This window comes from Ammospiza nelsoni, chromosome 1, assembly GCF_027579445.1.
Source record: "Ammospiza nelsoni isolate bAmmNel1 chromosome 1, bAmmNel1.pri, whole genome shotgun sequence".
Lineage (NCBI taxonomy): Eukaryota > Metazoa > Chordata > Aves > Passeriformes > Passerellidae > Ammospiza > Ammospiza nelsoni.
Window position 1 is genome coordinate 11,389,210 of NC_080633.1, and position 27,288 is coordinate 11,416,497.

The window sequence follows — 27,288 nt, forward strand, 5'->3', positions numbered from 1 at the left end:
TTCCTGCCTCTGCTCTCTGTAACCAGAGGAGAAGGCAGAAGACAGTCCTACAAGTACTGAAACAAAGGACAGGTGAAGAAACCTTTGATTTCTCCTCCTGACACATGAGGATAATAATGATTAAAAATTATTGTAGATGGCATTTAATTTGGTAAACTGAAATTTGGGATGAAGTATAATGCAGATTTTCTCAGCCTCTTTTTTAACTGCAACATATGCTGTTGAAAGCACAAATGGTTGCTGTTTTTTTTAACATATAAAAATCCCAAGCTCATTTGAATTACATTGAAAATAAATAATAAAAAGTGCAGTTTTTCTTACAATATTGAGATATATTGTAAATTATGAGAGCTGCAATTTTTTTTTATCTTGGAAAAACTTTGTGGCAGATTCTTTTTTCCTTCAAAGACTTCAGTGTTGCTTAGATGTGTGTCAACAAAGAAAGGATTCACTCAGTGCTCAGCAGATGTGCTTGGAGAAAACCCAACTCCTGAGACTGCATTACTGTCAACATCCCTATCAACAGGAAATGTAATAGAATGTGCAAAGTTGATATTTCTATCCTTGAACTTAAAATTGTTCAGTTTTTTGATTCCATATGAGTCTGAATATGGAAAACTCAACTGCATCTACACACAGTGGAGGAGATCCACTGAATACAGTTTGGATTTTCTGTTATCTCCTTATGAGTAAATGAAAACATTACAGCAGAAGTTGCTCTTTATCCTTCATGAAAGAACAACAGTTGTGATGATTACTCTTACCAGAGGGTGGATTTTGTGAGTCTGGTAGAATTTCCATTTGCTGGTTCACTTCTACATTTTTGTGACAAAATGGCAAGCTTTGCTAATTAGACTAATTTAGCTTTGGTAGGTCATCCAGTTAAAGCTAAAAGCAGAATTTATGCATTTGGATTAAACAAAATTTCTATTTTTTTGGGAAAGATTATGTCTATGTTGGCCTTTAATAACTGGGCCAAATTTTTGACTGATGTAATTTAACTGAGTTCTTAGGCAGGATAGTCTAGCAGAGAATTTGATCATAGCATATATAGTTTTTATAGCTGCAATGTGATTTGTTTTATATGTAGAACTGTATCTATATATAATGTACATTATATATACATATGTATAAATTATGAAGATAAATATGCATAGATGTATAGATATGTACTAATAATGCAATAACTGTGCAGCCAAGCACACACATTTTGATTTTAGATTGTGTTACCCATCACTTGCTATTAGTTATCACCCTAAACTGAGAATGGTGAATGTGTTTGCATTTTATTTGTCACCAGGGAATAATTATGAAATATTTATTACATGGAAATTATTCTACATAAATATACTTTGCATAGCAGAAATGCACAGAGGGGGTTGTGACATGAGAGCTCTTCAATGACTTTCAAAATAGTAGAAATATCCCTGGTGGCTTTTAGTGCTTTTTATTCAATTTGGTGCAGATGAGCTAAGTTTATCTGTAAGAAAGTTGGTTTGCAAGTTTTGGGGTAAATGATCCAAGAACAGCAAAGTGGATGTATTTTATTTGCACAGTGAAATTCTATTGGCAAAAAACCCTGCAAAGGCAGTTTATTTTTTTGTCACACTGTAATAAGCATCTAATGACCCACAAAGAATTTGGGAACTCATCCTATTTACATTCCCTCCTATTTAAATATTCTGCTTTTGCATACAAAGGAGAGCTTTGTTCCTACAGGGCTGGTCAGCACCTGCTGGCTGCTTCCCACTGGGCACCATAATCCTCTGTGGCACTGAGCTTCCACAATCAAAGACTTTTTCCCTGTGTGTCCATCACGTACCTGGCGATTTTGTCAGTGCAGGACATGGTGATGAGCTGCTCCCCCAGCAGGACCCCATCCCATGTCTGCGCTGCGTTGTGGCACCGCACGGGAATGGTCCCTTCGCCAGACTCGATCTTCGTCCGCAGGTGCCCGCGGTATTTCCTCACTATGTGCTTGCTGCTGTTCACTGGGCAAAACAAACACAAGAATGGCAGGAATTGAGTGTTGTTTGAAAGGACTTGAGAGGCTGTGTTGATGCCATAGCTTGCATTTACAAAACCACCTTTGAAGGTCCTTTAAAAATCGGATGCAAAATTAGGTGAGATAACAGCCCAAGAAAGCAGCACAGTGCAGAAAGGAAGGAGCGTCTAGCATGCTTTTCTTTTTGCATCCATCACAGCTTACACAAAGCACACACTGAGCTCATGCTCCCCTTCTATTTCCCTTATATATTTAAAAAGAAGAAAGGTTCTCTGTCTTTTTAAGAACCTGTACAATTTCTCATTTTAGAATTGAGTTGTGATGGATGAATATTTGAAAAATATTAGTTCAGTAAGTATCATCAAAGACTCAGCTGCATGATGCAGACCAGTCCAATACTTTACTGTGATATTCAGTGACATTTCCTGAATAATTTCAGAAGTGAGTTTTTGATTTGCTACCATAAAATTTCACTGAAAACTTCTGAAAAGCTAAAGGTTTATACTCTGGGTCAAAGGCAAATCAAAATTTGCTAGTTTTTCATTACTGGCTGAAATTCCTACAGTCTCCCCGAAGTGAGGTACTTTCCTGCCTTGTGTTGTACCAGGATCTTTTATCACTTCTGTAATATTACATATTTCAGTGCAAGGCAGAGGCCCCTGGGGTAGCACAGGGCAAGCAGCTAAGTCGCTTGTCCTGGACCATGATGAACTGAGTCCTGCAGATATGCAGTAAATACAGGAGATAATGACATTTCAAAAGAACTTCACCTTCATTATTATGAAAAGAGGAAAACTGAAGCTCATTATCAAAATCACTCTTACACTCTTACACTGCTACATTACCCCTGGGTATTTTGGCTGTAAAAGGACAAGAAGGAGCAGCAAGAAAATCCTCAGGGTCTGCTCACTGCCTCACCCTCAGAGGGTTTCACTGGGGGTCACCCTCTCCCTGAAGCAGACCTTCCACAGTTTCCCTCTAGCCCAAAGGAAAATAATGGATGGCAGTACATGATGGCCTCTGCATTCAAGGAAAAAGGAATGCTTCATTTACAGACATGAAGCTTTTGCTCACATTGCCAACTGTCCTGCATTTTTTCCATGCCAGCTCCTCATGTGGACCAGAAGGCTTCTACTTGTGAAGGTGATGCTCCTCAGTGCTCAGTGGGCTGTGGGGCTGAGTGTTTCTGCCACTGACACCAGTGCACCAGAGGCTGTGGGGCTGGTGGCACCTCTGGCTGTGAGCAGCTGCCTCTGTGCACGGTCCCCAGTGCTGGTGGCAGCAATGGATTGAGTGGCTGCTGCCACTGGGTGGTTTGCAAAAAAGGGAGAGGAATAATAAATTGCTTCAGCCTATTGGGATTAGCAGAGGCAGCAAACACACATAGCGCAGCAAAGTCAGCTGTGACCCTCCAGCAGGCAGGGCCCTCAGCAATCATTGCCTCTTCTCTTCATTCCTGTTTTTTTAGAATTTAAGATGGGTGCATGTGTGTCAGCAGCAGGCTGGGACAGGTATCAAATGGATTGCTTGGCCATGACCAAAACCAATTTCCATCCAAACTCAATCTCCATCATATACAAAATATTGTTGCAAATACTATTACAGTAATGCTGCTACAGCATCTGAGTTTGAGGAAGAGTGGCTGTTGCACTGCCATCCCCATCAGCAGCCACCTCATCCTAGCAGCAGGGGATGGGGAGGGTCCCTGCGCCCAGTTGTCAGCACCTCACAAATTAAGACACTGCAGTAATCATCAGACTTGGACTATTGTGGCTTTTCAAACTTGAGTTGTGGGAGAAACTGGGAACAGCCAATAGGGAAATAAAAAAATCTAATAAGCAAAAATGTGGAAATGTGAAAAGAGCAGAAATGTCTCAGATCCCTCTGTTCTCAAATTTTCTGGTTGTGCCAACACTGTCAGGAAAGATTTTCCATGACCATGTGTGCTGATCCCTTGCACATCACTCTTGTCTGGGATGCTAAGTGCAGTGTCATCCAGAGGATGCCCTTTGGACTGTGTTAGCCATCTGGGAACTCGCCCATATTTTTCCTAGGACTCTGTGAGGAAACATTTTTAAAAACATGAAACAGTGGTGAGCAGCATTTTTCATAATTAAACCGCAGAGTCGTGGGAAAGATAGGACAACAAAAGTAGAAAGTGATCACTTCTACTTAGCAAACAGATCTAGCTGAACAACAGTGAGAAATGTCTGCTAAAACCACTTTGCCTTTGTCTGCACATACTGAGAACTGATGGCACAGCAGACCAAGATCTCTGCCAAGGAAGCAGTGAAGAGTGACTCAAGAGGCTATTGCTGTTTCAGCTGGTGGAAAGAGTAACTTTAAGCAAACCAGTTCTCTTTTCCTAAGCTTTCCCACAAGTATAATGAAGATAATGATGCTTCCTTCTTATGCAAATTCATTTAAAGGTACTGCTTAACAACTATTTATGAAAAACAGATGCTATCCTTCCAGGAAAGATTTGCCACAGGAGTCCACCTACTGGAAATCCCTCAAGACAAAATGTTTTTTACTGTTTCTTTCTCCAAATTTTAAGAAAATATTTTTTCTTGTTACACTTATTTCCCATCTCTGTAGATTCTCCTCCCTTTCTCAGCTCCTGCTCTGAGCCTCCCCTGTGGGTGCCTTGATCTCCTAGATTACTCTCTTATTCAAGCAATTCAGTGTGTTGATACACCTCCGCTTCCCATACATGCAAAGACACATGTAACTGCCAGGGAATTTTAGTGACTGCAGGATAAGATGAGCAGCCCATCATTTGTGTGGCTTTGATTTCAGTACATAAATGTTACCTCAGTGAGGGGCAAAGGTTCCCACAATATGCTGACAGAGATAAAGAGTGAGCTCAGGGGGAAGAACAGCAGCAGGATTTCAAACAGCTGTTGAGCAGCTGGGGAATTTAAAATATAGGCCAAAAAATTTTGAGGAGAGGGATATGAAAGACTTCTGTGAGTTTGGGGGGGGTCTGTATATTTAATTTGTCATTGGTCTATCTATCTTCCCAAGACTGCAGGAAGTACAAAGGCCAAAGCACTCTACAGCTGGTTGTTCTCACAGCATCTCAACCCTGGACTGCAAGTGCCAGAAACTGAACAATAAAGTTTCTAAGAAGCACTTGAGGTGTGCAAGTGCACTGATAGTCTCAGTTTCTGAGCGCTCATATTGGCTCAGCCACGTGTCCAGCTCTGCTCCCTGTCCCTGCGCCCTGCCCAGGCTGCAGCGAGCAGCCGGTGCTGGCTGATAGGATTCAGGATTTGTGGCCAGGGTACACTCACCCCAGGACACACTCCCACTGCTCTGATAAGGGGTTTTAGCTGCTCAACTGCTATTAAATTCAATGAATAGGGTGTGACTCAAACCTCAAGCTGTGCTGCCTGTCTCAGGCTGCTCACATTGCTGGGGTGGTTGGAACACATGCTCCAAAGGTTCATCTGTGGCATTTATATAAAATACTAATAACCCAAAGCTCTGAATGCTTTCAGATTGCCAATGGTTAAATAAATCAAAATCTGCAACTGGAACACACTGAGTTCTTTTTTAGCATGCCATTAAGCAGCACAGGAAGATATAGCCAAAGGAAGAGATGAGGATCTGTGAGTTTTGCACTGAAGCTGCAGACAGACTCCAGCTCTAAGCTGCTTGTTAGCAGTAAAATCATGGTCCACTTGCTGGCTCAGCCTGCTACAGATCATTTTAATGCAGTCACAGAAATATATTTATTCATGCATCTAAAAGTCACCAACTACAGGCTACTGCTGTTCTGCTGTTAAGTATGATCAAAACATCAGTAACTTTAAGCATTTCTGATCTTCCCTGTGCTGGTTCTCCAACTGCTTAATCTCAGCTAATTGCAGGGGAGAAGGCGTCTGTGGATGCCACTTCAACCAGAACAAAATGTCAATTCAAACCAGAATTGGAAAGGACAAACTAAAAAATCATTTGGAGTGGATTTATGATGTGTGCTCCACTCAGATGTGGAAATTACTCCTGAGAGTTCCTAAGATAAAAAGGTCCTGGATTAATTATTGGATTAGAAATGTACACAGACAGGTGCCTCGTATTTAAAATCAGTGAAATGCTCTGATTTCAAGCCTAACCCCTTATTTCCATATTTGCTCCAGGACCAGTTCTAGCTCATATAGTAATGAAAAAAGCTAGTCCATATTTATTATTTAGTTACAGAGTGAAGAGGAAATGGACGGTGATTAAACAGAATCACACGAGTAAGGATCTGTCTGAAATTTTGCATGACTGCCTCAGAGGTTCATTTTCTGTTTTCCTGCTTCAGTGGAGGCTGCTCTTTCTTCAGAAAAGAAATAGAAGAGCCTGTCTTGCATTTTCAGTGCTGGACTCTCCCCCCCTCAGCATGGTTTACAAAGCTTCCTTAGAGCAGTGGGAGACAAAGGGGTGGAAAGAAGAGTGTTAACATTTGACTGCCTTTGTATTTTGATGGTTATTAGAGATGCACTTTCCTCAACCAGATCCTGACTAAATGTACAGCATTACTATTTCTGGAAGTGTTGAAGTGAGAATCACAGCACAGTGAGCACTTTGGCTGTGTCTGCTCTGGGCAGAGTGGCGGGTCAGATAAATCCCTGCTGCACTGGGCTTTGGTGACCCACACAGAGCCAGGCTGAAATGCCATGGGCCAGCTTTGGAAAACAAGAAACTTTAGGACTATTCTGAAATAAGTCTGAATTTGTGAAAAGAATGGTCAACAGAGCTGCCCTGCAGTGACTTCGGGGATGTATCATTCCCAGAAGGGAACACAAGAGACCCTGTCCTGTACAGGTTAAACAGGATAAAAGCATGTTGAGATTAATCTAAAAGTTGAGATATGACTTTTAAATATAGACCATGAGGGATATTGCATCTGAAGGGAGTCCTAGGAGAGATTTGCTTGCTCCCAGAGCCATGTGGCACCCAGCATGTTGTATCAGATTTCAGTTCAGATCTATGGTATGGACAGTACCATTAAGCCCTATATACAAATAAAAATATAAATATGTAATTTATATGGTAATTTTACCTGCGAGACCTGTAGTTTTTGGAACTTAAATTAACATTGGAGATTGAACTTCTTTACCTTTTCCCTTCTCCCTGCCTCTTTCTTGGCTGAAATACTGTCTTTGGACTGTGGTCCCTAACCTGACAGAATCCATGACCTGATAAATGATGCTCCCTTCTTTTCAGTAACCTTCAAATAGCAATTTTCACTCTTTCTACTTCTTCCACAATTTTTCATCTGCCAATTATTTCTAGTGATGTACTGACAAGGTGTGATAGCAAAGTCAGTTTGCCTATCCATAGATTATCAATATGTGGCATTTAATCCAGAAGAAGCAGTGAAGAGAAAACTTGAAGTTTGAATCCTCAAGAACAGGAAGGAAATGACTGAATTATTTTTCTTTATCTGCTTTAAGTAGCTATTAATTTATTATTTTTTGATTGAATTGTAATGTTAGAGACAGTAACTGTAGGAAGGGTATAAGAATGGTTTTTCAGCATATTAAAGTTTATCAGTGAATGTTTTAATGAATACTTTTCATTTTGGTCCATCAAAATGCCTCCATATATGATTATTGAGGGAAAAAATTCATCTGTTCAGATAACATAACTCTTTTACAATGAGTTTTTATTATTTTTGTACGTTAATATGAAATTTATTGAAAGCTCATCCTAGGGAGAGGTGCCAAAATACCTTCATTGAACTATGCTAGAGCAGACTATGACACTCTAATACATGAAATCCATTTCACCATCAGACTAACTTCTAAGTAAGCCTGGACTCTCAGCAGTCTTTAATACCCTGAGAGGAAAAAAAATATCTGAGAGAAATAGCTCAAAGCCTACAAACAAGTTTTCTCTAATGTCTGTCTTTGAGAAATGCCTGGGATCAAAATGTGAGTAACTAGTTAAAATTCACTTTAAAACAATTTGCTGGCAGCAAAGTCATGCAGAGCTTCCTCTGAGAGTTATAAATGACTGTTCCAGGCAAGGAGGAATGAGCAGCACTGGGTCAGGTGTCAGGGAAATTCTTTGTGCCACCTACAAACCCAGGCTGTGGACTCCAGCCTGCTCTAGAGTAGGAAAGCATTAGCATGTTGAAGCCGAAAGTACAAGATTTATCAGAGGGATTAAGATTCTGTGCATGTGGCAATAAAGGAAAATACAACTCAAACACTTCAAGATTATTATTTTTAATTACTAATTGCTCCTCTTGTCTAAAATCAGACACGTCCCGCCACGGCTTTGAAAGTGCAGCTGCTCCCACAGAGCAAAGTCTCGAGATCTGGCAAAGGGCTGGGAATTCTCTGAGGAGGAGTTCTGCCTCTGAAGCCTCCACCAGGCAGAGAGGGCCACAGAGAGGGTCTCCAGCAAGGCACAGCTCAGGTTTGGCAGTGGGCAGAGATGCTGCTTGTGCCCAGCTCAGCAGCTGATCAAAGCCAGTGCAGAGTGAGATCAGGGGGAAGCAGCTATTCACCCATGTCCTAAGCTGTGCATCATTGGATCTTTCACTTTTTTGTTAATGAGAAATGTTTTCTCTTAAGGCTAGGCTTTATCTTTTAAATATACTTTATGTGAAAAATATATCAACATCACTAGAATTGCCTATTTGGTGACAATTCTCTCTCCTGCCATGTTTTAATCAAGAAGTTTACACAAACATAAAGAGAATGTGTTATTCATCATAACCCTCTTTCTTTTATCAACAAAACATGCTGTTATTCATATGGCTCTGGGATTCTGTTGCAGTTTGGAAACTGAAATCTTCAAGGATGATTTAAGGAAAATGTTGTGGGAGAAGTCAGCAAAATATGTAAACAGAAAATGAACCCCATGAGACAGAAACAAGAGCAATCTGTCAATATGGTGACAGATTTTCAACCACACTGTGGTTGGTATAATTCTAGAGAGGCTGTGATTCCTGATGCACCACCAGATATATTCTAATTCAGCTTCTGGAGCTCTGGAGTCTTGTCTGGAGCCTTGTCTGGAGCCTGGTCTTTGGATGAAGAAATTAATTCTTGATCACCAGAAAGTGGTTCCTGTCAGCCTCAAAAAATCTGTGGACTAAAGTTGTTAAATTACTCTGAATAATTTTACAGCAGTGCACAGAACATACAATGTTTTCCATTTTAGTATTCTTCTCTCAGCACTAACTACCCTTTCTCAGAGCTGTGATTGCTGGATCCCTTTTATTCCAATTTTACAGGTACAGAAATAGAAATTACCAGAGTGAGGTGATTTGCCCCAGTCTGGCTAGAGAAGGCAGCTTGCAGGATCATGGTAAGAATTTAATTGTTTGCTACTCACACAGAACTCTTCAGATTTCTCTCCTTACTCTAAGAAACTCCCACTAGTCTGAGGACTTCCAGAAGTCCCACAAAGATCCTAACTGGACCTGGAGCTGTCTCATAAGCTTTCTAAAACTCAACTTATGAGTTTTATCTGTAATTCCCACTCAGTGGAAGGGCAAATTAGACTAATTTAGACCTGAGTGGGTGTAATTTTCACCCACAGAGATTTTTCCTGACTATGGTTTGATATTTTCCACTCAAAAATCTGTGCCTCACTTAGGTGCCTATCTATGGTTGGCTATGGGATGTTGGGGTGGAATGGGGGGATGTCCAGGAGCATGTGTTCTCTTTTTCCTGCTGCAGAGGGCTTTGAAGACACCATCATTCCTTGGGCTGGACAAATCTGGGGACAAGGAGCTTTTCTTGATGGAATTTTCTACTGCTGTTCTGAAAACTTCTCAGGCATGGTCTTTTGCTGATTAATGTAGCCTTTTTATCACATCTGAACATTGCATCCAAATGCAGTGTTTTACAAAGCAGCAAAAGCCATAACAAAGCAGAATCAATAAATACAGTGCAATGCCCTGTGGCTATTCCAGCATTCTGTTAAAATTAGAATCTGATTATAGCTGGAAACCTGTTTTCCTGAATCTTAACAAACACATTTTGCTTTACATGAAAGCTTTTCAAAGCTGTGTCCAATGCTGGCTCTGAGCAATCCATAGTTTTCAGCATATTCTGTCTCTTTTCCTGGATAGACACACACTGCACTGACATATACTTCTAAAAATCTTATTTTCTACTTTAAACTCCCCCTGAAACAACAAAACTCAAATAAGCAAAAGCAGCCAAGAATATCACAAGGAGAAGGAATTGGGACATTTTCAATGCATTGTCAAAGGCACAGTTTTCTCATGATGTGTCAGTTCTGACAAAGTTTTAAAACAGAGAGTTAAAAAAGGGAGCTGTCTAGCTCAGCTGAGAGGGAATTCACTGATCCAGGAGTTGAGAGACACAGATTCAAGTTTTTATTTGATTCTAAGTGGCCTTGAATGAAAAAGCCTACCCTGAACTGGGCATGGGAGGAAATGAAATAGGGTTTTCCTACCCCTTGTTACTCATGACCAGAAGATACAAAAAATATAAGATGTGATCCCAGTTTCACACAATTATTTTCTTTTAAGTTTTGCCTGAAAGGTTTTGAGGGTTTTTTTTCCAGCCAGCCAGTTCTTTGAGACCTAAAATCTGTCCATGAAGTGAAGCTGTTATTCACCAGTCAGCTTTAGCAAAACCCCACTAAGAACCTAACTACCCAGCCTGGTGGAGATTAATAATGGAATATAAAGGAACAGCAAACTTGTACATGCTGATTAACTTGTACAGCTTGATTAATTGTACTGAAAGCTTCAGGACTTCAGTATAGTGAAATGAAAGCCTCTTTCCAAGGTGCATCCTTAGCTCCAGCATGAAAATACCAACAATAAAACCATGAGTGCTTTCACAGCTCTCCTAAGCCTGGACACCACTGGTTTCTCTGGCAGGTTTAGGGGCTGGAACTGACCTTTGGGATTGGCAAAAGGTTTAGCATGACAGGTCATGTAAGGCATCAGACCTCTCCTTTGGGTTACCAAATAGATGGGATTTCCAGAACATGTGACCCATGTATTTGCAGCCCCTCTGGCACTGCTGCTCTGTCTCAGCAATGGGCTCATCTGAACACCAAGATCCAGCTGCTGCTGCTGCAGCTTTTTCCTCAGGTAGCTTCAGGAGGGCTAAGGGTTCACAGAAAAGGGCTTGGGCCAGTCACTGTCTCCATTCTGGTACCCTTGACAGGAGTCTTTCCACCCTTTTCCATTATTTTCCTCCCCGGCAGCCTTGGATGAGCAGAGAGTGAGTAGGAGAGGCTGGGGGAGGAAAAGCTTCTTGCAGCCCGGGAGATGGCTCCAGCCAGTGCCTGCAGGTCCTGTGTGGGTGCTGAGCATTGGAAGAAGCAGAGGGGCTTCACTCATCCTGAGTTTCCCCACCCTCACAGGCTTTATGTTGCTGTCTCTCGCCCACTTCCCCCTCACAGCTGAACATCACAGACCCACTCTCCCTCAAACTTCGCCATCCTGTCCCAGGGTCCCACTGATTCCTCTCAGCCACACTTTCTTCTCCTGAAATCCCTTTGCCCACCTTCCCCAGAAGAAGAAAGCTCCCCCACAGTGCCAGCATGGATTTATTTTAGATGCTGGAAAGAAATCTTAGAACTGTCTACACACAGCATCACTTCACACCTGAAAAGCCCTGAGCTAAATCAGCCCTGCAGGACTTGTGGGGACACAGGACCACCCCAGCTGGGCTGGGCTCTGCTGTCATCCTGCCCATCCTGAGCAGGAGCACACTCCACCTCTGCTCCAGCCATGGGTGAGGTGTTTCAGTGAAGGAGAGAATTAACCAGAGGGAACTGTCCTGTGGCCATGCTGTCCCTGCCAAGCTGACTTGAGTGAAAGCAGTCACACTGAAACAGCATTTCAGCATCCTGGGAAGATCAAGATAGAAAACAGGGCAATTTCATACAAACCTAGTGCCTGCTAATAGTCCTGAGCAGGGACACGAGCTCCTTGGCAGCCCAGCCTCCAGTCAGCTGTAGAAAGTAGCTCCATTTCCTCTGTTTACTTTGGTAAATTGAGGCTGGGTCAGTGGCACAAGCAGGAGGGGCCATTGCTTCCATGGAATGTGACCTCAAAGGAGCCTGACAAAGGGTGCTGTGCTCACACCTGAACCCAAACCTTTTGGATAAGACCCAGTCCAGTCTTAATGAAGGGAAAGGATAATTTCCTTCCACCTTCTTGAATGCTAATTCCCTAGCCTGTGAAGTAATGCAAGAGCCTCTTGCTGTATCTGCAATTTCTGCAGCATCCTTTATATGACAAAGCAATCTGGGCTGACCACAATAATTCATCCAGTGCTGGGATTATTTCTCCTGAGGCAGTATTCAGCACTACAGCCTACAGTGGTGTGTGCATTTTTTTAGTTTCCTGTTACTTCTGGGCATGGTTCTCTATGATAATTTTTTTCTGAGATCCCCCAAGGTATTGTTCTGCTCAGTCATATGAAAAATAGGAAAACAAAGCACCTTCATCCCGGTTCCACAGATGGGCCATTCATCAGCATAAAATCACCTTCACAGCCTTGGAGGAAGCTGCTCCATGCACCAAATAGCTAGGAATTTCCAAGATGGTTTCTCAAGCTGCATCAGGCCAACAGCTGTGACAGACAGATGTGATATCTGGGAGCACTTGTGTAATGGAAACAAAAAATAGTGCCCAAGTCCAGGGGATGACCTATGGTTATCTGCAATTTTTGTAATGGGAAAGTTTATCCCTTTGTTAGAACCTGAATTTTCTTGTAGTTCCAGATGTCTAATTTCTTTTCAGATCACTGAGTTACTTAGATTGTTCTTCTTGAAGTGCTTTCCCCTTTTACCATCTATTTACAAGAACAGAATTTGTTCATTTAACTAAACATGGGATTGGCAAAAGGAAGGCAGAGATTTCTTCCCCTTGCACATCCAGAAATGTTCACCAAACCCAATGGTTTGGGGAGTGGTTCTAGCCCAGTTACCGCCATAAGCATTCTCATTGTATTTCCATCCTCTAACTCTCTGAAGGACACTGAATATTGACTTCTGGGGCTGAGGCTCTCAAACAGTTTTAGGAGATGATCAGACTCCTTAGAGGGTCTCTGTGTGAATCTGGCCTTCTCCAGCCAGTCTGCTCAGGATATGACTTTCAGGGGTCTGGTTTGGGATGACAGAACCTGGGTCAGCCCCATCTGAACAGGGAATGCTGAGTTACTGCTGTGAGCAGGGCACCCTTCACAGCAGCCCTGGATCTGGGGTGAACAGAGAATGTTTTTCTGAGAATGGAATGCAAAATGCAGCAGCCAGAATCACAAGCAGGGAAAGCACAGGTCTGCCCAGTGAAAGCACACTTGAGTAGGGAGCACAAATGTGTCTTCCTGGGTACTCTTCAATTCCCCAACTCCCTGAAAACTGCAGTGCACATCTTCTCCTCATCACATCACCTACCAAGGCAATGATGTGGCTCACGTGGTCACAAACGGGCCCTGCTTAGATGAGAGTTCTGCCAAATGTGTGTGCATGAGAGCTTCAGCACAGCTGTAGGTTAATAGACAAGCAGGAGAAAAACCCCATGTGGAGCAGATGCAATGGTGTGTTTCAGACCTAAAGGAAGTGTGGGATAAAACAGGAGCTGGGCTATCAGGGAGTCAATGGCACAAGGCAATACAGCATGTTAGCAAGAGATAGAAAAGCAGCCCAGGGGAGAAGAACTGAGACAAGCCCTGGGGCAGATTCTGTTTGTCTCTTTGGTGATCCATGTAGTGAAAAAGAGAGAGCACATCTGTAGAAAAAAGATGGACAATGAGGTAAAATACTGCCAGGGAAGGAGGAGTGGGGGAAGTAGAGGATTTTTTTTAGCTCAAATTTTCAAGCAATTCATTTTGCTTTTCAAGAGACTTAAAAAAAAGGAAAAGAGCCAATGAGTCAAGAAGCACTAAATTAGCTAGGATGGTGCTGTAGCAAATCAAGGGCTTGATTATTCTGTGGTTTGCCCTAGATTTAGGAGAAAGTGCAAAATATGCAACAAATACCACAGGGTGAGCTGCCCCCAGGGCTCCACCTCACAAGCAGGAGTGTGTGTGCCATAATGGAAACAGCAGCTCCCTTAGGCCCCTCAGGAACCCCTGGTGACTGATGCTGTGGGACTGTCCTTGGGAGAGCTCAGAAATGCAGGCACACCTGGCTGAGATGCACATGAAGGGAGAAGGCACCAGAAAGGGAGATGTCCCAGGCTCCCTGACCTGCAGCACTGAACTGATGGAGGGGAAGAAGCTGCGTGTGTGAAGGAGCAATGAGAGTTGTGAGGACACCAGGAACAAGCTGCCTTTTTGTCATAGAGCTGTGCTACAACCTTGAGGCTGACCTTGAAAAATGATGGAAAGGGTCTTGAGAAGGAGACTGGAGAGAATGAACCAGGACAAACCCATAAAAAGCACCTGAAACCCCTGTGGCATTTCCCAGTCTCATATTCCTGCAGCACCACTGACTGTGGCTGGTCTCCTGTGCTGCTCTCAGCTGCTCTGGCCTCTTTCCCCCCAGCCTCCTCCCCTGCTCTCTCAGTCTGTACCTTCTTCCAAAGCTCTGACTTCATTTCCTGTAAATCCATCCAACTTCCCAACCTACAGGCACCAAAAAAGAGTTAGAAACCCCTCCCTGCTCAAAGTAGCCTGCTCCAACTGATTTAGTCTCTCTTTTAGAGCTGCCTAAGGATGTTATCAACAAACAACTCAGCTTACCTCTGACTCAAGAAGGCCATTTCTTCAAATTAAAGTATGATTTTATCTCCTTGTCCCTAATCTCACTTTCCTGCATGAGGCTGGCATGGGTGTGTGCTGCCTGCACCTCTCCTCTGCATTGCAACTCTCAGACTTTTACACATGCCACAAACTTGGTATCCACTATCTGCTCTATCCACTAAGAAGTAAACTGGGTTTCAAAAGCATGCCAGCTTACGTCTTCCCTTACCAGAACAAAGCTCATAAGAAGGAAATGCGAGGCCTCCCTGAGGGTGCTGGAAAGACACGGTGGATAATAGGAAATTTTTGGAAGGAGATTTGAGAAGTGGATTTTACTCAGTCCCTATATTGATAAAGGCTTATCATATTCCTTCTCAAAACCAGGAACCACATGGTGAGGCAACGTTTTTAAATGTTAATGCATCTTTAGAGAATAATCAGTAATGTTTGATGGCTTGTGCTAGCTCTAGGAGAGGTCTCTTTGTTGTTTAAGAAATTAAACAACATTCATCTGGAGTTTCTTGTCATTACAGGATGAAAGAAAGGTTATTTCTTTAGGAAAAAAAAAAAAAGAAGAAAGGGAAGATGTGAATGATAAACATTATAAAATACTTATCTTCCCAGATGTCTCTGGGATTATGTGAGCTGAGAGGAAATGCTTATCTCTCTGAAGGACAGCTTTTGGCAACTTGGCTTTCTATACAGTGCTAAATTGTTTTAAGAGCACAGGACAAAGGTAGAGGGATCTGTTTAAAGGAGTGAATTATGAGCCAGGTGTAGCATCTCTTCATGGTACTGCTACTGAATCACTGTGTAACCTTGGCTAAACCACACAGACCTTTCTGCCTCAGCTTCTGCTTGGGAAAATAATTGGTGTAATAGCCAACAGGAAAATTATTTTCATGATTATCTACAAATTTACTGTCTGTGTCATGTACTGTGTGATTATATATTTTTAAACATAGCTCCTTGTGTATCTTGTTATCGACAGAAGCATTCCCTCATTAGCTGGGAGATTTATCTGGTCTGTGAAGGAATCCATGAGCCAAGCAGGGTTCACCTCCAGGGCTGGGTTCAGCTGCATATAATCAGGCAGCAGGGCTGTCAGCTGCCCAAAGCACTGACTTCCTCATGCCAACAAGAGCAGAATCCAGCCTGGACAGCCTCTGGTTGCTCTTGACAATAAACCACATTTAAAAAATAATTACAGATTTTGGTGCTTCCAATTGTGATGGCAGCTAAGGGGTGCCCCAGGAAACCTGCCTTCTGGAAAACATGAGTGCCTTTAACCAAACATAAAGCCTTTTAAAATATCTCTTGATACAGCTATACAGTGAGAGGCCAAAGTTCACTATTGTTTTCTGATATTCATAAGCATTCCCTTTTTAATTTTGATTTAAGATGATGCTATGTCTTTTCATTTTGTTAACTCATCAGGAATTGGTTGATTTGAGTTGGACTTTTAAGCATTTACTTGCTTTTGTTCATTTTATAAACCCTGCTGACACAATGAAGAAATCATGGCAGGCAAGGACCACATTTCCTTCCTGAATAGGTGCATTCTGTTTTGTTGCCCCAGCAAGCTGCTGTTTCACACGTGAAAAAAATTCTAGTCTGGGCAGAATAATATCTAATCATTGATAAATAACTTATACAAATAAGAAATCACAAAGGAGTGAAACTACCATCTGATGGATTTGCCTGTGAGGAAGTGATGTCGTTGTGTGACCTTGGGTGATTAATGTTACATTTCCATGTCTGTGCTTCCTCCTCCATCCATTCTTTTGTCTTGCCTGCCTCACATTCAGGGTAGTCAAGGCAAGGACCATTTCTCATTATGTGCACATTTGGCAGCCAGCACTATGGGCTTTGCAGCACTGTAAAACACAGGTATGAGGAGCAGTAGTTGGGCAGAGATAAGAGAGTGCCTTGTGCATTGGATCATGGGGTGACAGGCATGTGATAACCAGCCACAGATCTCTGGGGTCCCCTGTCCCTGGCTGGGGGCATTCCATGTGGATAGGTAGGGACTAAGCTGGTGCAGGGGGAAAGAAACAAGGACCTGACAGGGGAGGGACAGGGACAGGCATGTCTGGGGAGTGAGGAGGTGAGTGGGCTGGGTCATGGTGGAGATGGGATTTGTCATAATGGACAACAAGCTCTGCAGGCCTGTTGGTGGCACACCCTGGCTCAAGAACCTGATTTGTTAATCTCATTTTCAGGATCACCTCTAGAGAAGAAATCCCTGGAAAATCATGTGTTTGCTTGAATGCCATAGGTATGGTTCCAGAGACTCTAAGGCTGAGCTGGTGGACTCCAACAAACCCACCTGCCATGCAGTGCCCATGCAGTATATTTGACATAGGCGGGATGGCTTTGGAAGGATCTCTTGCATAAGGGTCTTGCCATTATTTGCTGCAAGTGCAGGTGATATTTGGAGAGAGTCTGGTGAACAATCAACACTACAGATGTGCTGTATCATCTATTGTATCATATCAGTGCTCTACTTCAGACTCAGCTGCTGCAGCCTGTGAAAATGCAACCCTTCAACCCCTATATGTATGGGTTGTGAGCCCTGAGAAGAGTATATGCATCTCCAGTTAGAGCCCTGATCCTCTGGTCCATGCTGTGGCTTCAAGGATCTTTTTGATCATGGGAATGCTTTCTAAAACACTTATTTACTTTTAGAAATGGTGTTCCTATTAGGGTGAGGTTGCCAATGGTAAGGCATGCAGTGGTTGTGGGTAGTATTTTTTGGAGTCCACCTATTTTTTTGATATCTTGTTTGCCATTTAGGCTGTGAATGATGGAGCCTGAGCATAGGAAGAGCACAGCTTTGAAGAATGCGTGGGTTGAGATGCGAAGGAAGGCTAGTTCGGGGAGCTTTAGTCCGATTATAACTATTATTAGTCCTAGGTGGCTTGAAGTGGAGAAGGCAATGATTTTTTGATGTCGTTTTGGGTAAGAGCAGGAAATGCAGGGATGTATTCCCCAGCAGAGCCGCAGAACCCCAGGTGTGCAGCGCTGCCTTGCCCAGCTCTGATTTTCCCTGCACACCTTCCCCCAGCACACAGGACAGAGTACCAGTTGCACAGACAGACAGACAGACAGACAGACATTCTCTAAAGCCTGTAGTGTTTTTGCTCTCAAGTGAAACCCTTTCTGCCAGTAAAGACAGAGAGCAAGAAGGATCTTAAAAAAAAAAAAAACAAAAACAAAAACAAGGAAAAAAAAAGACAGAAGGCACAGAAAGGAGGAAAAGGAGAGGGAAGGTTTTTCTCTTACAGTCAGTTGTGATTTCGTAGGGGGAGTTAAGGCGCGCGTCTCCGCAGGGCGAGGTGCTGACGTACAGGTGGAACAGGATGTTCTCCCGCAGCCTGAAGCCTCCCTCTTTTAACCGCACGAAGATTGATCGCTCCCAGTCCTCTCGCCGTTTGCTATGATCACAAAAGAGGTTCCAGGTCATTTGTTACATGCCAAATCAGAAACATTTCTGTGCTCTCTCTCTCTCTCCTTTTCTCCCTCTGCTTGTTTGTTTGTTTTTATTAGCACCCGGCATCATATATTTTGCCTAGTGACAGCAAAAGATAAACAATGAGCTTCTGCAGGTGAAGAAATGTGTGAAGGAGGTCAAAGCTGCCAAAGGGCTTTTAGCTTGCTTACCTAAGATATGTTCTAATGATAAAATGTGGATTTTTGAAGGGTAACTCTCCTTCCTTACATGCACGGATGCATAAACAGGCTGATTTTAAAGTGGTTCTGGTGCATGAAAAAATGAGTTCTCTTGGGCTCTCATGTGAACACATCAGCTCTGCTGATCACAGTGCCTAGGCACAAGTTTGAATCCCATTAACATCAATCACCACAGCTGAGATGTGTGTTCATATGCTCCACTGAAAAGGGCCTCTAACAAAGCACCCAAATTTTACGAGCACTGCCACCCCTCCCTGCTCCCCAGGTGTTCCTCTTCTCCCCCATTCTACCAGAGTCACCTACAAATGCTCCACCTATGCCAGCAGGGGCCTCTTGGACACTTGGCATTTTTGGAAATCAGAAGCCATCTTAAGAAGGGTGGACAAAAGTTTTACAGACTTTTCTCAGCCGAGTTGAGAAGATACTTATTGAGATGAAGCTTTTATCTTTGCAGTGGTTCAGCAGCTAGATGGGGATGCAGTGCACATATTCCATCAGCAACAGCTGCCTGGGAGGCCAAACCCTCCCAGTGCTGCCGTTTGCAGCAACAGCACAGCATTAAGGCTCTGCTGCTGTGCAGCTCCTCCCAGGAGTTACATTTGGGAAGATATGGGTGATTTCTCTGACAGACAGCTGCCTCTAACATGTGTGTTTGGGCGATGGTCACGATTATAATTTTGAAGGTGAAAATGTGATTGGTGAAATTAGGGCGAGACTCCTTTCCCTCTGATGGCCTGGTCCTTCCCTCAAAAACTCCAGGGTCTTTTTGGAGGAGTATCTCTGAACAGAAGAGCACTTGCAGGTAATGATTTTCCTGGGATGCTGTTAATAAGGCAGAATCCCACCCGTTTAATTCACTACAGGACAGCCCATTAACCAAGGTGATTTCTGCCTGTCTCTCTGCCTCCTGATAGTGCAAACAGGAGTGCTTTTTACTCAGCCTTTGAGCGAGTCCTTGGCTTTCATCCAAGCTGCCTCTGCCTGTTTTCTCCCAGAGCAGCCTCTGTGCTATTGAAGCTGTTTGGCTGTCACTCTTCCATGGTTTGGGTGTTTTGTCATTTCTTGATGCCAGGATGCGTTTGCTGTCAGGAGGAATTTACAGGCACATTAGCTCGCCTGTCAGGGACAGGGAGTCACACTGGCTGCCGAGCTGGGGCTGCCACATGCTGCTCCTTCATTTTCTGCTGGCTGTGGTGGAACTTCCCAACTGCACTAATTATATTATCGCCCTGATACAAGCCTCTGAAATAATAAAATCACTGCAAGTCCTCCTGCTTGGACTTTAGAGAAATTGCAGGTAGCTCTAAATAATTCACTGCAAAATCAGCTGGGAGAATACAAAGCTGTGCAGTCCAAATGCCTGCTATTATTACATTAAATCTCACCAGAGTGTGTGTGGGGGGCAGCTTACAGTACTTGGAGACAGTTGCTATGTAGGGTTGGAGCAGTTATGCTTTGGGCTGGATTTCAGGAGTTCAGCTTCTATCCTGTTTTCACTGGTCATTGTTTTCCACTGATTAACCTTGCTCTCTTACCTCTTCATGAGCACCAACAAGGGTCTGTGGCCAGTGTGGCTGCCAGGTTGGATGATAGACAGCTGCTCTAAAAATAGTTGGCAGGGCTGGAGGGCAAGGCAGCTTGATTCTCTCCTCCAGCAGGCTGAGGTTCTTCATATCACACAGGGTCCTGACCTGCCTTTGGGATGGTTTTTTGGAGCTGAACTCAAACATGAAGTTCATTCTTGCATTGTGGCTGAACAGGATTCATAACAAAACTCAGTGAGTATTGTTGGAAAGGAGTTTGGGTTGCAACATCATCTGCCATGGCTTAGTAAAGATTATTGTGCATGGGATGTTTGGTGTATTTCAAAAACCAGGGGGAAACAGGGATCTGCTAAAAGTGGTCCAGGTGGAGCATGAGATGCACTTCTGCAAAGTCACCTCTACTCCAGCACCAGAACCTCGTGCCTTGTCTCTGGGACAGGTGAACTGTGAGAGGGAAGATGACTTTGCAGCTGTTCTTTACAACATCCTTTGCACAGCCATACTCAACCTGCACAAATCAATGGAGAGAGGAGCCCACAGTGAGCGTGCAGATCCCATTCATTCAGGAGGTGGCATTAAAGTGTCATTTCTGTGTACTGGCAGTGGCTAAAAGAGCAGAATTCATCCCTAAAACTTTGCCTGTTACAAATTTCTGTGGGAGTTCGGATTTGAGGCTCATTCAAGTGGAACATTTAAGAACGTGCTAAATTCTAATCTTTTGCTTGAGTTCATTATTCAGCATAACACATGCCCATGTTTTGAGCTGACTTGAAGAAGATACTTTAGCACATGCTTATGGTTTAATATATATGAAGCTTTTTGGTGAAACAAAGCCTGACAAGCAGAGGAGCAGTTTTTCAGCATATAAATGTATTTACAGGAAGTTTCTAGTACTTCATACAACAAAAGAGCACCCTAGAGAAACTACCAGCAGGCTTAGTAGATGTGTAACAAGGAGCTGATTTTCCTCAAAAAAGTAACTTATCTGGACTGGATTAAGACTATTTCTTGCTTTTTATGTATAAAATAAATAGTGGTTTTCATCTGACTTGCTGAAAGACCTTACCTTCTGGTAAAATCATCTCCCTGGCACCTGAAGGAAGAACTACAGCAGCAAGCTTACTGTGGTGTTTATTTATTTTAAGGATACTCTATTAATTTTATTTTTCTTTAAAAAAGAAGAGTTGTATTTTCTTGTCTTCCCTATTGGCCAGTTGATATAAATAATACCACTGAAAATTATTTTCCTGTCACCATTGCAAGAGAATCAGACTATCAAATTTGTGTGCTTTTTGATGGTGATTCTTTGAAAAAAGCTTCTCAAAAGGTCTTTCTTGTCCTTCTTTTGTACATCAGAAAATTTCTGTCTTCCTTCTCATCTTTTTCGTGAAAGTCTGGAGAACTGGAGGATTATGGTTGTCATAAAAATGAAATCTGGGAGGGCTAAGGGTTTTAATCACACTGGTTAGAAGCTGACAGGTTTTAGTTGTGCCTTTAGCTTTTATTTAACTCAAGCTCCAGACAATGAATTGTTGAAAGAACATTTCCTTTTGAAGTATTTGTCACTCTTGCTTCTTAGAGAGGATAAAGTTCCATTTCTGGAACTCTTTTCCAAGAAAAGTCAGGAGAGTTGCACCTCTAACATTTAGCAATAAGAAGAGAAGGGGAAAAGAAGTAATTTGCATATTCCTGCAGCATTGGCTTGTGGATGGAATTGTCCTGCAGCTTAAATATGTGAAGAAGTTGCTGTATTCTCTTTTTAGAGACATGGAAAATAAATTGCCCCAGCACATGGCAGTTCATCTCAGCCCCAACAGATACCTGAACAGGTCTGCTGAGCTCCACCTCAGAGATGCCCACCTCTCTCCACTGGTAATCAAAGGAGCCTTGGGGATCTGGGCAACACTTGACTGCCAAGAAGTAAATTCAGTTCAGTGAATCTCTGTCTCCTGGCCTTTAATTTCATATCCCCGCTCTTACTTTCTCCAACCTGCTTGCCCTTGCTCTTAGAAGCCTTCATGCTACACTCAGCCAAGTGTGTGTTTTGCTTTCACTGAGATCAGTGGTAGTACTTGTAAATTCTGGAAAAGAGTTTCCTTTTCAAAGACAGCATCACACAAAATAATATTTCTAGCACTGGAATTTCCTGAAGTTTGAAATCCAGCTGCAAAGACCACACTCAGCAGGTAGTCTTGGTGGGAGGAAGGTATGTGGAAAATAGGAAATACTCTCCACAGAACAAGCTTGCCTCTTCCATAGTGAATGATGGAAAATTTAAGTTCTTTGAGTCAAGAATTATGCTCTCAAAAGTAACCATCTTCTTGGTTTCAGTTCATTTATTACTTTTTACAACAGTTTCCTGGCCTAGGATAGGAGTTTAATTTGGGCTAAGTTAATGCAAATGCATTACAATAGCTTTGTGTTTCTCCCAGGCCTGAGGAGATGGTGTGCATGTATTCATGGTGGAGCTGAGTTACCACGTCAGTCCTAAAAGCTCTGTCCTTATAGTATGTGGCAGCATCATGTGTTTTCTCTGTGAAAAGGTTTATCTTTTTCTAGAGAAAATGGAGTAAATATGATTTCAATGTGCAGAAAATGCATTTTTTATTTAATTTTGACCCCCCCCATTTTGTCACCACAAAGCTCCCGATGATGGCAGAAAACTGTGTAACAATAAATATTAAAATTGAAGAATATATCACAACACACAGTTCTGCTTCTCCATGGACTTTAAGGAAGCAGAATCTGATTTGACAGTAACTCCAGCTCTGTCATTCAAAGGTGCTTAGCCTTGACAATTTTGGTTGAGATTTTTATGGTGTGTGCTGGTCAGGCAAGCGGTGGTGCCTGGTCTTGGCTGAATTGAGAGTGATTTGAAGTTATTGTGAACAGAGCTCGTGCTTCACTGAGGATTCTGTTAACAAAAGGCTGTTAACATTGATCCAAATAAAGTAATAATATGACTGAACATGTCAGGGAGGTGGATCAATACAATAGTTTAAGATACAGTGTTAGCACTTGTTTCCCAAGAGACCATAGCACAAAGCAAGTACTAGGGCTGCTACACTGCTGAAAACATAATAATTTAATGTAAACTTGAAAGCAATTCAGAATGAAATTGAGAGAATATTGTTTTTGATTAAACCCTTCAATGCTCTTGTCCCCCTTTGTTAGCCAAACCCATGTACTCAATATACTCTCTTGTCTTCAACTCCAGCCTGAAGTTAAAATAGCCATTATTCTGTTATTGCTGCTTAGGTGCAACAGTATCACAGGTGCTTACAAGAACACACAATCCAGCTTAGATCAACCCTTGTGTCTGTGACACAATGCAAAACCTTCTGAAGTCAAAGGAAGTTTTTGCACTGAATTTAATGGCCTTCAGGAAAAGTCACATGAATATGCACTCAAGAGTGGAGGGCAGAAGAACGACCTATAGAGAAATAGGTTTTTTGTTTGTTTTCCTTAATTTCTTGGTTCCTCCTATATAATAAATGCCACCTCAGCTTCACTTCTGCTTAGTTTTCACATCACAGGATAATTCAGGCTGGTAAGGACCTTAAATCTCTATCCCAACCTCCTTCTCAAAGTTGTTTGACAGATTGCTCAAGGTTCTATGCACTCAGATTTTGAAAATGTGCAAGACAGGAGGGAGACTGCACAACCTTTCTGAGCGATCTGTCCCACTGCTAGCCTATCGCCATGGGGAAAATCAATCCTTAGACTGAGCTTCTCTTGTTTCAGCGTGTGCCTCTTGTCGGCCACCTTCCCTCTCCACACCTGGCTAAAGGTGTCAGCTCCACTGTGTTGCTGTGTCAGCTCTGCATGCTTTGCTGGCTCTGCCATCCCCCCTGCAGGCTGACCAGGTCCAGACCTGTCAGCACCTCCACACAGCCCAGGTGCTCTGACCCTGAGATGCTGGGCAGCCTCTGCTGAATCTGTGTCAGATGATTGGTGTCCTTCCTTTGGGGCACCCAGAGCTGCACATAGCATTGTAGATGGGCTGTACTGAGTGCTGATGAGTGGTGGATGCACACACACATCCTTTGACAGACTCTTCATACTTCCCAGGATCCTGCTGTTCTCCCTGCTGTTACGCACACCACTAGCTAATGTCCTGGTTCCTGTCTGCCAAGCCCCATCCCTTTTCAGCAGAGCTGCTCTCCAGCCTGGATTTCTTTCCTTCTTGATGGAAAGGAGGAAGGTCATTCTTTCTTCCTTGGTGAGGGACTTTGCATTTGTCCTTGCTAAGTTTTCTGTCAAACCTCTTGCTGGTCCAGCCCTCCAGCCTGCTGGGATGACAGACCAGCTCTCAAGCATAGTGACTGGTCCTTCCCACATTTTGGTCTCCTCTGCAAATCTTATAACCAAGCACTATGTAACCTCTTCCAGATTGCAATAGACACTATCAGAGAAAAGGCAGCATTCTGAGGTGAGGTATCCCACTTATTACCATCTTCCAGGCAGTGTATGACCCATTAGCCATTTAACTGGTAACTAGGTGGATTTGGCTGAAGACAAGAACAATAATTCCACTGTAATGATTCTACATGCTATAACATTTTAAAGCATCATAAAGAAGGAGTAAGTGATAAGCATCTTACACTTTGGCACAAAGTTTGCTGTGCTGTTAACACTCATTGGTTCTCTAGTGAGTCAATGAAGACATTAATGATCAATAAATCACTTCTTTGAGATCTTTCAGCAGCAGCAAGGAAGACAGGAAAATGGCTGCATTAAGCAAAATGACTCCCTTCGAGCCTCTGGTCAGTGAATGATGCTAATAAGCCTGCACGTAAAGATTTGTACAAAATCATCAGGCTTCATAAAGCCCAGCTTTATGAGTCATATCTAATCGCTGCTGAAAGAGAATCAGCTGAAGCAAAGCAGCTCGTGACCCAACACTTTAGACTACCTAACTCTCAATTTTTTTTTTGTGCAGTGTATTGTTCCTTCATCACCTAAACACTCAGAAAAAAAATGACATAAAGAAGCAAATAGTTCAGTTGTCTGGAGGATGGATCAGTTCCACTGAAGGCCATATAACAGTCCCCAAAAATCAACAGAATTCAGTTACCTTAAGTGTAGCTCCAGCTGTGAGTAGAGGAAGTGAACAAATGCCCTTCTTGCCACAATCTCTGCATGGCAGTCGTTGACCGCAAGCCCTTGGTCATTTATGTATTCCCCATTTATACATTTGGTACCCGATGACAGCACAACAACCTGAGCTTGCCTGATGTCCAAACCTGTAGGAAGAAAAAAAAAAAGCTGTGAAATTGCTGGGGGTGAGTATGATACCATGATTGTTAAAGTCCTCACAGCACACACTTTGATGTGGCAGCCAGATAGCCCTAATGGGATGCTTGTTAAGGTGATGGTATGGCCTTTGGAATATGCAGGAATCTCAGGTCTCTGTGTTATTAGAATAATAAGGTCTATATTTCAGTCTTGCTGCTAATTCCAAGATAAAAGCTCGCCATGAAGTTTACTTGTTAAATCAATAACTACATCATAGCAGAGCATATGCTGTAGGGAGGTAATAAAGATCTCCTGCAGTGCTGATAAATGGCCAGGTTTTTATGAGCTGTTCAAGACATTTTCTGGTGGGAGCACATACTCCCTGTAATGTTAGGTTTCATTGCTGTTGCATTTTAAGTAGTAAAAAAATGGAAGTAATGCTTCTGGGGCCGGTCTTAAAAAATCATGAAGAAAACACCCTAACAGATTTGACTTTTAGTCCACTTGCCTTTTAGTTTCTCCAAGAGCAGCTACATCTCTGAGTGCTCTTTTCAGTGTGGTCTCTGGGATGGAGCATTTAGCATTCAGACCAGCTTTGTTCACCTATTGCCTCTCTACATAATGGTGATAGCAATTGAAAGATGCCCCTTACATGATCCAGATAGACACTTTCTAGGAGTAAATAATAATTTATTTGGAGACAGTTGCAAAATGCTTAGAGACTTCAGCAGGACATGGGTTTCACTCTAAAACATAGCTCATTCAGCCCCGTGGACAATGTCAAAGTAGAATTTAGAATGAACTGAGCCCAAAATGAAATGATCTCTTGAGAAACACATCTCTGGACTCATCTCACTGAATGCCAAAGAACAAGGGAGCAGCTCTTGGGAAAAAGAAGTTTTTTGCCTGGCAGATGGCTCCTCTAGAAGTGACAAAGCAGCCTCTGGGTGTAGGGCTGTGTTTGACACAATGGCTGCGTGTGGGCAAACACCTGCACAGGACAGCACAGCAGCTCAGGCTGCTGGTGTTGGTGTGGCTGTGCCCAGGCAAAGTCACCTGAGGTGCCCTTGATGTCCTGCCTAACATCTGGTACGGTCTGGGAAACCCAGGTGGTTCTGCACACTCCCCATGCAACTCACACAGAAAAAAGAGGCTCAGTGAAAACACACACCCATGTTTAGGTAACTGAATCAAGACCTCAAAATGTGACAAGTCAAATGAAGACAGGTCTGAGACTGCAAATACCCATAGAAGGAATGGAAATAATCTTCCCATGGGCCATGGTGATGCTGAATCTATGGTATTACTTTAGCTTTAAAAAAGCTTTAGGAATAGTTTTATAGAGTCAGCAAAAATATTTTTTCCTCTTACAAGGTCAATTGAAAAGCAGGAAAACTGAAAAACTGCAGAGATTTTATTGGCTTGGCATGTTTGGGGCCATGTTCCCTTATAAAATCTATTGGTGTTACATGACAAAAGAGTTGAATGGAGAAGGAAATAATATTTTAAACAAAATGATTGGTGCTGCCAATGATTTCCCAGTTAGTAAATACCATCAATAGCCCTTCATAATCTCCACACAGCACTGGGACTAGTAGTGGATGATATGCTGTAGCACTGTAGCCATGCTTAATTAATATAATTGCAAATGATATCAAAATTATTTCATGCCTATATCAATAGAAAAGCTACATCAGTAATCCAAAAAGTTTAGTAGTAATGTGGCATTGCAGCATTGTGGCATTTGTAGGAGAGGGGTAAGTATTGTGAAAATTCAGTTAATTCCATCTGAGCCCCTGGCTGTGAGAGTTTCATACAGAAGTTGTTACAGGTACTAGTGACAAAGTACACATCACTGTATGCCTGTGCTGAGAGCTTAAGCTCTATTTGTTACTGTAGATGTGGCCCTAAAAAGTGTTTTGGAGTATTTATTGGGGAGAAAAATAAAAGAGCTGGAAATCTTGAAAACCCAAGAAGTGAAGATGGGAACACATGGGAGAAATGGAGAGGAGAAAAAGCCTTTGTGTTTATTCCAGGTTTATTACTAGGAAAAAAGTTGAGGTGGAAAAATTACTCATTCCCTACAAAGAAATGTGCTTATAGTCTGTACATTAAAATTTCTTTG

At 42.6% G+C, this 27,288-nt stretch overlaps 1 protein-coding gene across 2 annotated transcripts in view; it reads right to left on the bottom strand.

Annotated features, from left to right (window-relative positions):
• The window catches only part of ADARB2 (adenosine deaminase RNA specific B2 (inactive)), a 306,224-nt gene that overhangs the window by 18,245 nt on the left and 260,691 nt on the right, over positions 1–27,288 (bottom strand). For both annotated transcript variants that reach the window (XM_059487045.1, XM_059487055.1), the window contains exons 5-7: positions 25,003–25,171; positions 17,974–18,125; positions 1,823–1,991 (exon numbers count right to left, since the gene is read on the bottom strand). In XM_059487045.1, the coding sequence (XP_059343028.1) occupies positions 1,823–1,991; positions 17,974–18,125; positions 25,003–25,171 (490 nt within the window). The remainder of the gene's footprint in view (positions 1–1,822; positions 1,992–17,973; positions 18,126–25,002; positions 25,172–27,288) is intronic.